General features: G+C 38.4%; 1 protein-coding gene across 1 annotated transcript; it reads right to left on the bottom strand.

Moving 5' to 3' along the window:
- Positions 1-6,818: 6,818 nt before the first annotated feature.
- On the bottom strand, positions 6,819-11,649 carry ciao2a (cytosolic iron-sulfur assembly component 2A). Its single transcript, XM_008410683.2, is given in 6 exon segments — positions 6,819-7,791; positions 9,119-9,164; positions 9,431-9,480; positions 9,862-10,026; positions 11,409-11,456; positions 11,459-11,649. Coding segments are annotated over 6 exon segments (471 nt in total). The 5' UTR covers positions 11,520-11,649; the 3' UTR covers positions 6,819-7,690.
- Positions 11,650-11,672: the final 23 nt, after the last annotated feature.

Genomic DNA, 11,672 nt, shown 5'->3' with positions numbered 1-11,672 from the left:
GGTTGTTTCTAGCACTGGGAGAAGGCAGAGGAAATTGATTTTTCACAGATTACCTCTCATACCATACTGTCACAACATAATGACAGTTTTTAAAAATATGTGACAAAAATATTGATAAAAAAGTGACATATTGCAGCTTTAATTTCACTCAGTAGAGAACGGGTCAGGATGGACGTGGGTTACAGTGGCGGAGCTAGACTTTTAAAGTTGGGGGGGCCAAGAGGGGGCCAGGACTACCTCTGGGGGTGCAAAATTTAAAATGTGTGCGCGCACATCTATATATATATCTAGTTGAGATATATATATATATATATATATATATACCCAGCTAGCAAGAAAATGTTCGCACGACGTCCGTGAACGTAGTCTGAAAGTCGGAACGTTGAATATTCGGACCTGACATTCAGCAAACGTTGTCTGAACATTCACTCTGAACATTCTTTCCCAATTAATTTTCTTTTTTTGCTGTCATTTYACTCGATTTAGTTTTTATATCTTTTTAAACTTTTATGACTGTTATTATTTTTAATCAATTTTTTATTTTTCCTTTCTTATACAAAGTGCATACTTCCGAATGTTGTTTGAACGTTCTTGAACGTCCTCCGGACGTTTTTATAAATGCTGCTTTAAAAAACTTTCAAAAAAACGGAGGCATTACAAAGAGTTTTATTTCTCCCTACAAAATACATTTTTAAGAACATATGAGGCATTATGATGAATACAAACGATTTATTAACTTACCTTCAAAGTTATTGTGAAGTTTTGACACATCCAGCTTAAATCCTTTGTTGTTGCTGGAGCATTTCAGGACGTCTGAATAATTCTATAGGCATCATTAATAGTCCTGCAGGACTGAGGAGCCACTGTTAACATACTGTTGCCTGTGCACTGGAAGCATTCGATGTGGCATAAAAATGCGGAAGTGCTAAAACGGAAGTCCATGGCATATACCCCATTCAAATAATGGTTATAAGTCCGATTTTTCTAATTTCCTTTCCTGCATAATCTACGCTGCATTTATTCAAACGTAATGTAAACATATCTCAAAGAAGAGTAATGCTTAAATAAAAGTCCAAGAAGTACTTCCATTTGGAAAATATGAATTTTCTGCAGAGTGACTTCCCACCTCGGATTTCTGCAGTTAAAAAGCAACGCAAGTGATGGGATCTACCTTGTACGGTACGGAGCCCTCCAGGGTACCATGGGGAATCTTTTTTCTTTTGCGTTCCCCCGCAAAAGGTTTTGCGTTCCCTCGCAATAATCTATTGATCTGTTCATGCGGCATAATTGAATACTGTAAGCCTTTACGGTGGCCGCTGTAATTTCTGCTTTAATACAAGCTTATGTACGTGTGACCTTGGGGACAGCTCTAAACCCTCTTTTTACCAAATCACACAGATAAGTTTGTAAAAATGGACAGAGGCACTACTGCAGATTACAAACAGTTTATTGAATTCACAAAGTTGAGCAAAAATAGTCACTTTATTTTATTTACCAAATGACCACTCTAAAAGTGGGAGTCTATGCTGGTCATGAGATCCTTAAAGCTGAAAAATAATTAAAACCCGATTAGATCAAATTAGACTGGGGGAGGAATAATAAAGAAAACACAAATACAACTAAATGCACCCGAGTGTTCCCCAACAAAAGCAAAACTCCCCTTCCACTAGTCTCAATCTAAATAAAACAGCCTAGGACCCAGGGACAGCATAGGTCCCAGTTTAAAACAAGCCAGGAGGCTATAATAGAAACTCCCTTTCCCTAAACAAAAGCAAAACAAGAAAAGTTCTTTTAATCAACAATAACCATCTAAAGTAAGTAAAGTAAAACAAAAAAATGAAATTGAAACAAATCAAAAACTGAAACAGTAGCAGGCCAACCTACACACAAAAGAAATCAAGTTAGACAATAACATTAAGCAGCCAGATAAATCATAAGAAACGGCTCTTACCTTCTCTAAAGTGAAACCAGTAAACGGCACTCTTGACGTCACTCTAAGTGCGTTTCCTATAACCATCAGTGGCGGAATCAGACATAAATTGTGTTGTTTTGATGTCTGACATTGAAGCCATGTTCCATCAGGTGCATGTGCCACAGGAAGATTCTGACCTATTAAGGTTCCTCTGGTGGCCTGGTGGTGAYTTCAATCAGAGCATGCAGGAGTACCGCATGGGTGTTCATTTATTTGGAGCAACATCATCTCYGAGTTGTGCTAACTATGCCCTGCGGAAATGTGCAGAAGACAACAAAGCAGATTTTAGCCAGCAGGTGATTGACACTGTTAGAGATTTTTTGGTATTATCATTTTGTTATTACTTTAGTTCATATTCAGTCAAATGTTCAATTTAAAGTGTTCTTTTCATTCTGTGTGTATAAACTGACCTGGAGGCCCCATCTGCCTGTGTCTTCATGTGAAACAGTTAACTGTGTGTTTCTCAGACCTTAAATTACATTTCCACAGGTGCCTTCTTATCAACCAGAATACTCCCTATTTTAGAAACTGCCTGTGTGCAGTAATAAATTGTCTCTTACCTATCCTCCCTGTTTCTGCTTGATAATAAAAGACGAGCTGTAACCAATGGTCTTCAGAACGCTCAGTGAACGGCTTGGAGGAGCAGTTTGCTGAGTCTTCTCCATTTGCAAAAGCTTGGTCATAAAATTCATATACGTTGTCTGTGGTTCTTTTATTGAAGGTTCGAGAAAAATACCCATCAGACACCATTCTGTACAGTTTCTATGTGGATGACTGCCTTGCCTCAATAGACACTGAAGAGGAAGCCATATCTCTTTACTCAGACCTCAGACTCATCTGCGCCAAAGGTGGCTTCCACTTTACAAAGTGGATAAGTAATAGCCGCAGCGTCCTGGCAGTAATACCTGAGGAGGAAAGAGCCAAAGAGGTTAAAAACCTAGATCTGGATTGTGACCTTTTGCCTGTTGAACGTGCATTAGGAGTATGGTGGTGTCTACAGTCAGATGCATTTAAGTTCTGTATATCCATCCCAAACAGACCATTGACCCGAAGAGGGATCCTTTCCACTGTTAGCACCTTCTATGATCCCTTGGGATTCCTAGCTCCTGTCATTTTTATAGCTAAAAGAATCCTTCAAGACCTGTGTCAGAAGGGAATAGGTTGGGATGATGCTATTCCATCAGCTGTTGCTCAAAAGTGGAAAAGCTGGATGGAGGAATTGCAACTGTTAGACAACATCAGCATCAAGAGATGTTTGAAACCTACTGATTTTGGAAAAGCAACCACTGCTCAGTTGCACCATTTTGCAGATGCRAGTGAGAAGGGGTATGGTGTTGTTACCTACCTCCTGCTGCAGAACAGTCTCTACSAGATGCACAGTTCCTTTATAATGGGGAAGTCCAGGGTGACATCTCTAAAACCAGTCACCATTCTCCGTATGGAATTGCTGCAGCTGTGTTGGCAGTTCGCATGGACATACTGTGGAAAAGAGAACTAAGGCTAYCTCTCCTAGATTCAGTGTTTTGGACAGACAGCACCTCTGTATTGAAATACCTCAATAACAAGACTTGCAGGTTCCGTGTTTTTGTGGCAAACAGAGTGTCAGAGATTCTCAGGGCTTCTGGCGTCTCCCAATGGAGATATGTGAACACAACAAATAATCCAGCAGACCTTGCCTCCAGGGGTATGAAAGTACAGCAATTTCTACATGACACTACATGGTTATATGGTCCTGCATTTCTTACACAGCCAGAGACAGATTGGCCTGTAAACCCAGAGAACCTACGGGAACTTCTACATGACGACCCTGAAGTCAAAGTGTCTGCTTCTGTTGGTGTTTCTCCCGCCAAGATGACGATCATTCTTTGGCTCTTTTGATTCATCGTGTTACATCCTGGACTCATCTTGTCAGAGTGATGGGTTGGATTTTAAGATTCAAAACAATACTCCTGCATCACAAAAGAAACAAGACACATTTTCAACCTGCATCTGAAACAACCCAGTCTGAAAGTGCTCATCAGAGGGGTCAGCTACGTACTGGCTTTCTCTCATAGGGAGAGATTGAGGATGCTGAGATGCAGATAATCAAGTTTTGTCAGAAGGAAAGATTTTCTGAAGAAATTTCCTGTCTCCAAAAAGGAGAGAACGTCAAACGAAGCAGTCACATATACAAGTTAAATCCTGTTCTGGTAGATGATGTGCTGCATGTTGGAGGACGTCTCAGCAGGGCTGTCATGTCTGAAGATTCYAAACATCCTATCATTGTTGCTAAAGATCTTCATATTGCTTATCTTATTCTCCAATAYATCCATAAAGAGGTGGGTCATGGTGGTAGGAACCACATGCTCTCAAAGCTCCATCAGAAATATTGGATTCCTGGTGCTGGTGCATTGATTAGAAAGATCATGTCAAGGTGTGTGATCTGCAGACAGCTTCATGGAGCTGCAGGCCAGCAACAAATGGCTGACCTGCCTGAAAGCAGAGTGACACCTGAGAAGCCCCCCTTTAGTTTTGTTGGAGTGGACTATTTTGGTCCATTTGAAGTGAAGCGTGGRAGAAGTCTTGTGAAGAAATATGGAGTTATCTTCACATGTTTGGCAATCAGAGCAGTGCATATTGAGTTTGCCTGATCTCTTGGCACAGACTCTTTCATTAACGCTTTACGACGTTTCATTGCAAGGAGAGGCCAAGTACAAGAGCTGTGGTCCGATAATGGAACCAACTTTGTGGGCGCAGAGCGCGAACTGAGACGAGCTATCGAAGATTGGAATCAGGAAAAGATCTTTGATGCGCTGACTCTGAAGGGAGTGAAATGGATCTTCAATCCTCCAGCTGGGTCACACCATGGTGGAGCATGGGAGAGATTGATCCGTTCCATCAGAAAAGTTCTTAATTCCACCCTGCAGACAGCATCTGGATGAGGAAAGACTTCAAACTGCTCTCTGTGAAGTGGAGTCAATCCTCAACAGTAGACCTATTACATTGGAATCCGCCGATCCAAATGATCTGGAAGCTCTAACACCAAACCATCTTCTCTTACTCAAGTCTCATCCAAGTTTGCCCCCGGGTTTATTCCAGAAAGATATTTATGCACGGAAACGATGGAGACAAGTCCAATACATATCTGATCTGTTCTGGAAGAGATGGATTAAAGAATATCTGCCTCAACTTCAACAGCGCCAAAAGTGGATGAAGATTAAACGTAACTTTGTTCCTGGAGATGGAGATGTAGCCCATCTCCATCCTGGATCCACGAGGTGGATCCAGGAACCACCTCGTGGTTTCTGGATCATTGGTAGAATCACAGAAACTGTGCCAGATAAAAATGGACTTGTACGTCGGGTCTGGATTAAGACCCCAACCAGCTGCTTATGCAAACCCATCATGAAAATATGTCTTCTTCAGGAGACCTTTGATCAATGACGATAACATATTTGACTTGACTTTACCATAACTAGATGTACATCACAGACTGACTATTTAGGCTAAATGCTGGTAACCTCTGGCCTATGACTGACCGACTATGGATGGACTATTTTGAAGAAAAGAAGAAATGATTGTTTGACTATTTGCAAATGACTTTCATGTACTGTTTAAATGTGTTATGTTATCTTGTTGTGTGTTTTGATGTAGTGTATATCTTAGGTTATGTTGTTGTATGAGTAATTATTACTGTGTAATGATGTAATAGGGGCCGGAATGTTGTGGATAGGGGTAATGTGGGATCACATGGTGTTATTAGTGATTGTAGATCACCTGTTGCTCACCTGGTGACTTCAGTGAGTGGGTGATAGGGGAGGTATACTCTTTGCTGACCGCTATGTTTTGTCTTTGATCACTGTTTAATTCTACGGATCCGTTTTTATGCTGCTTTTGAACACTGTTTTCCTTTGGATATTGACAATAAAATCATTGCAACTGCAGCTTGGATTTACGTTTTGATTAGCTAGCGCGTCAACAACCACTTCCCTACTCAGCCGCTCGGCGACTTTGTTTGGCAGTCGCTAATAAAATGCACTGAAGTCTTATTTAAGTTTGGGTGTTTAGCTTATTAATTGTATTGTTAGAAGGAATTGTTTGCACAGACACTTTTTATTAAACTGTGGCAATAGCAACAGTATAGTTCATTTCTATTACTACTATAAGTTTCAGGCTCAGGATTTTTTTTTWATTTTACTTTAAGCCCTGTAAGGGTTCAAGTGCGCAGGTTACATGCAGGCAAAAATTTTACAGGGACAGTGCGACTCTGCGCGGCAACTTCCAAAATGGCGGACCTCTCGCTATTTAGGCATTTGTTCTTCTAAAAAGTAAAACTCTAGCAAGAAATCTATTTTAAGTGTACAGTACAGATATTTTTGTTTTCCAAAATCATTGCAGAAGATATCTGGTTGTTCCTAATGTGTATGAATACAGAGAAAAACTAAACAGTATTCATAAATGTACAGTAGAGTAAAACAATTATGTACTTTACATTTATTTCCAAGACAGACTTTTTATCATAAAACTTGACATATATATATATATATATATATATATATATATATATATATGTGTGTGTGTGTGTGTGTGTGTGTGTGCTGATGTTGTGGTTATTGCACACAGATGATCAAATGTGAGAACAATAGTATAGCCATTTACTGGACCCCAAATTTACACATAGCTCCCCAGCTAACTTTACTGCCGTTTTGAATGCGTATGACAAAATATATCAAAGTTTGAAATGATATATAGCCAGTTTGCATGAGGAACTCACATTCTTCCATTATTATTTTATAGCTCACATTTGGCTTTGAAACTATTGTGATTCTATGCAACCGTCATAAAACTAAGAGAGCACAAAGACACGTAATTTTTCAGGATTTTATTCTGACAAAAACAAATTATATATTGTCTTTAATTGTTTGAGACTCGGACACTTCAGAAACTCTTTAGTGCATCAAATAACATCCAGACATTACCCAGAGAATATGATGAATGTTGATGAACCAGCTTGCTCCCAAGGGAATGACAGCATACTCGGATGTAATCCCCTGAAAACTAAATCAACTGTTTTCTCCTCTCACGAGACTTTGAACATCTGTTTCTGCTTAAAGTTTAAATTTCATTTAAAGCACTTATGTTTAATAAAGCATAAATTGTGTTAAAGTCAGTTTAGTACATTTAAATGGTAATTTACATTTAAAATCCTGAACAAGAAAATATTTTCTAGCTTATTCTGTTTCAATTTATCAAAGGAGATACAGTAACTCATCTTCCACAGAACGGCAAACTAGAGGAATGATGGATGGAAATAAGACGGATAGAGGGTCAGATGGAAGCATGTCAGGAAGCATGTTCTCTAATCTACTGTTCTGTTCTCTAGTCTACTGTTCATGCAGCTTCTTTTGTGRCTCTTAGCAGTATGAAGAGGGAAATAACTGCTGCAATATTACCACAAAGCTGTCCACATGATAAAGTCAGCAATCAGCACTCATTAAACACCAACTTCCTATAACGCCCTATTGTGATCACAGCTCAAAATAAATGCTTGTGTGTGAGAAGAGTCCCTCCTCCCGAAACATAATAGAACAATCTGCCAAATCCTCAGAGTTATTGCCCAGCTGATTTTAAACAAATGCAATGAAATCATATAAAGAACCTTCTCAGGCTTTGGGACATTACAAACACAAAGACAGCAGATTAAAAAGAATTGCTTTAAAGCAGACGGGGTGTCCTCTGTCAATCGTCTGGTTCAGCTACACACTGCTCCACAATTTCTCTGAGGTTGGGGTTTTCCATGGCAGCTGCTATCCGCTCCTTATCATTGATCTGTTTGTTAACTGCAGACATGAACAGAAGGTTCTCACTCAGTTAATGAGCAACAGCAAGATTAAAAGAAAAGCACTCATCAATTCATCAAAAAAAGATACATCTGCTGCAAAAAACAGTATTTGCKCCGACAGAGGTTACCARTGTTTTAGCTTTTTAATTCTTACTAAAATGCTTGAGATTATCTTGATGCCAGAAAAAGATAAGAATAAATACAAAGAGCAGTTTTTCCAAGCCATGATTTCATTTATGGGATGCACCATGGAGCATCCCATAAACGTCCGCATAAAGTTGAATGTTCTCTTTATAAATACGTGGGTTCACTCAGAGTACTTGGTCTCCCTCCCACAGACCACAGACATAACTGTTAGTTATTTTTGACAAGACTGTGCATAAAAAAAATAATGTCCAATTGTATTTTGACCTATAACAACTTTGTTGTGATAAATGTTGGATATTTTTTCATATCAAGGAATGTGTAAAAAAAWAAATAAAACCGCTCAATGTTGAGGAGACAATCAGATTATTCAAGAATCATTATCGCTGTTCATTATTACTACTAAAGAATTATTCATGAATCAGCCAAGATAAGAGACTTCCTGTTGCAAGACTGGCAGGAAACATGACCCAACTAATGCTCCTGTTAACAGGTAAATGGAAGAGAATATTCATGTGGAAGATTCTCAATGACCGGATGAAAGTGGAATTCATTAATGAATACTGAATCTGCATTTTCCAAGGAAATAAGGCTTTACCATTTATTTGATGCCATTCCCAAATTTAGAGTAGCATCACCTCAGTTATAATATCAGGCTTAATCAATTCAGTTTACGTTGCACAAATACACAACACATCATCTCAAGGCACTTCACAAAAAATACATTTCAATACAGTTACATTCAAAACATTACAATCAAAACCATCTATAAAAAAGTGCAGTCAAGTTCAATTTCTTATTCAAATGGGTTTAAAAAGTTTTTCTATCAAAGGAAACCCAATAGACTGACTTGCAGTATTCACTCGTCCTGTAGCAACAGCGGTCAATCGCTTGCATTGTCGCTGACTTTGCAGAAATGCGTCAAAACAGAGCATGCATGTAGCAACAGCAAAGAGGAAACTCCCCTTTAACAGGATAAACCTCCGGCAGAATACGACTCAGCTAGAATTACTTCCTATATTAAAGAAAAGTAAAATGTTAGCAGTATAAAAATGAAAAATGTTAAGTTGTTGGCAGCAGTGTCTCAGCCGATGATTTCCTCAGGCAAAACGTATTTATGGTGTATGACCTACTTAAACCTTTAATGCTCACATGTGAGAAAATATTAAATAAAAACTTACTGTCTTCTTCAGTAGAATGGGTTCCTTCTGAAATGTAAATTTCCAGCTAAGGAGAAAAAGAAGAAGAAAAAAAACAATTGATCAAACAACTTATGTTTGTTACCATCAAGACCAAAGATGACTAATACTAGCTTGGAGAGAAGGTGGTTTAGGATTACAARTAGCATGAGAATAGATTTAAGAGACATAATGGGGAAATATTTTTACAAACAACAGAGTTTTAATAAATTTAAAGTATACCAATATTACTGCTGCTCAGAAGACAAGAGAAACATGAAATCTGCCCATTGGATCAGGGCTGTTCAGACTCACCTTGTGTTTAAATGGCAGACACCGCTGCAACTTCACTTGTATGCACAGGCCTGCAGACAACACATCTTTATCAGACACAGATACTAACAGATCTACTGCTACAAAACAGGAAACAATAGACCAGTGTTCTAAAACTTTTCCATCTGAGGACCATTTAAAGTGGATATAMATTGCTTTTAAATCTTTCCTTGCATGTAAATCATTCATTGTGGCCAATATAAAGTGGAACTGCAATGCTTTGTTCTGAATTTCTGGTCACTGGAACTCAGACCAATAATGAGTAATAATTACAAATATTTAGTACTTAGTAGATTAATACTTCTCAATTTACTGACTGAGTCTTTCCAAAAATAAAATATGATCAGTTCTCCATCTGCCATTGTTTTCAGGTGGGTTTAGAGGAGACTTTTGTCATCAGCAGACTTGCTCACCAATCAGAGTAGCCAGGGAGCAGTGAGGAACGGTTGGGGAGAATCTGATTATGATGAGGAACTCATCCTCGTTGAGCTCCTGAATCTCCACACATTTCTCTGTCACCACCTCCAGCTCCTCCAGGGTGTTCGGCTTCTCTGGGTCCCGGATGGATCGAATCACATCTGRGGAGGGARGGAAATAAGTTTCCATAAGACGCTTGAAATCTATTAATGTCTACAATGATTGAACAATGAAATACAATGCTGTGAAAATTATTTATACTTTGCAAATTTCAGTTTTTTCTTATGCTTTTTTTTATTGCTATTTTGTCAGAGTTGACCCTCAGGGCACTTTGACTACCCAAAATGGGACATCCTGCTTTTACTGCTTTTTTAAAATTATTATTCCCAGTATCTCGGTCATCTTGCAGGTTAATTCTATAAAACTTGGCCAGAACGTTTTTTAAATTTTCTTTTTTACATTTCTTTGTCCCTTTGATTGTAAGTTATGTAGAACAAAATGTATGCACTTTGTGTGCACTTAACATTCTGGTTCAATTGACTCCCATTATAATCACATATTTTTAGCGGACAGTTAACCTTGCATTTTAAAATAACTTTCTTATGAAGATCAAACTCATCTTATGCCTTCGAAATACAATGATAACTTGTTTTAGGTGTGATGACTCTCCTAATATCACCACAGGCTCCATCTCCTTATTTTGTCAAGTTTCAGTATTGCCTTTCAAAAATGCATGGCAAAAATATATTGAACACCAGAAAAATAGTCTTGGTGTGTTGGCAATGGTGTAAAGGAGTGGTGTGAATATGATTAAGAATTTTTTTTCTAATTTATGGAATCAATGTTTTCTTTATTATGGGAGATTCCGATGTGTGGCATAGCAAGTTTATGCAGGTTAATCTGTCAGATCTTCTACACATGAAGAGAGTCTACTATACTTCTTTAGTAAGTGACGAGTCACGTGACAATGTTAGGAGAGTACAGCTGTTTCTATTCAAATGCAGTGAGTAAAAGTAAAAAGTGGTCAGAAAGATAAGTACTCAGATACAGATACCTGAAAAATCTACTTAAGTATAGCAACCAAGTCTTTTTCACTTTACAACTCTGCCTGCAATTAACATAGAATGATCTACACCAGGTTTGAAGTGTCCAGATGTCATTGTTTAGGAGCTGGAGCGGTTCTAATGTGGTACAGATTAATAAAAAGCGTCGAAATAGCYACTAAGGAAACTTCACAATTCAAATAAGAGGTTTCACATATCACAAATTTGGTCTTAATTGCTTTAGTGCAGAATAATCTAGTCCAGGTTTGAAGAGTCCATGTGTTGTATTTTTTTATAGGTTAAATAAGCTCAAGGTACTGAAAAAATTAGGTGGAATTACCTTTTAGCCATAAATTTCCGAATAGGAAGCCAATTTCAGCTTCGTAGTCGCAAAGGAGCAGGAAATAAAGGCGAGAGCTTTTTCTATGCATGATCTTTCCAGCTCAACTAGGACTCAGTCTGACGTTAGAAACGCCAAAGGTTACAGACCTCTGACTTACCGTACACGTCCAAAGCTTTTTCCTCCATCGGCTTGGTGTTCATGCCATTTCTGATGACAGTTGGAAAACCTTTTCGAGAGCTAATGATAGAAGGCTGGACACTATTTTCATTCTTTAACAAGCGCCATGATGAACAATAACGTATCAAGAGAAACTAACTTCTTCTTTTGTTCAATGGCGATTGTCAAACAACCTAATAGAGCATTACTGCCACCAACTGGGCAGTAATGCCAGTTGGTAATCTCTCTCTCTCTCTCTCTCTGC

The sequence above is a fragment of the Poecilia reticulata genome, linkage group LG6 (assembly GCF_000633615.1).
Source record: "Poecilia reticulata strain Guanapo linkage group LG6, Guppy_female_1.0+MT, whole genome shotgun sequence".
Classification (NCBI taxonomy): Eukaryota; Metazoa; Chordata; class Actinopteri; order Cyprinodontiformes; family Poeciliidae; genus Poecilia; species Poecilia reticulata.
Note: the sequence above shows the minus strand (reverse complement) of the source record. Positions and strands in the feature narration are given on the sequence as shown.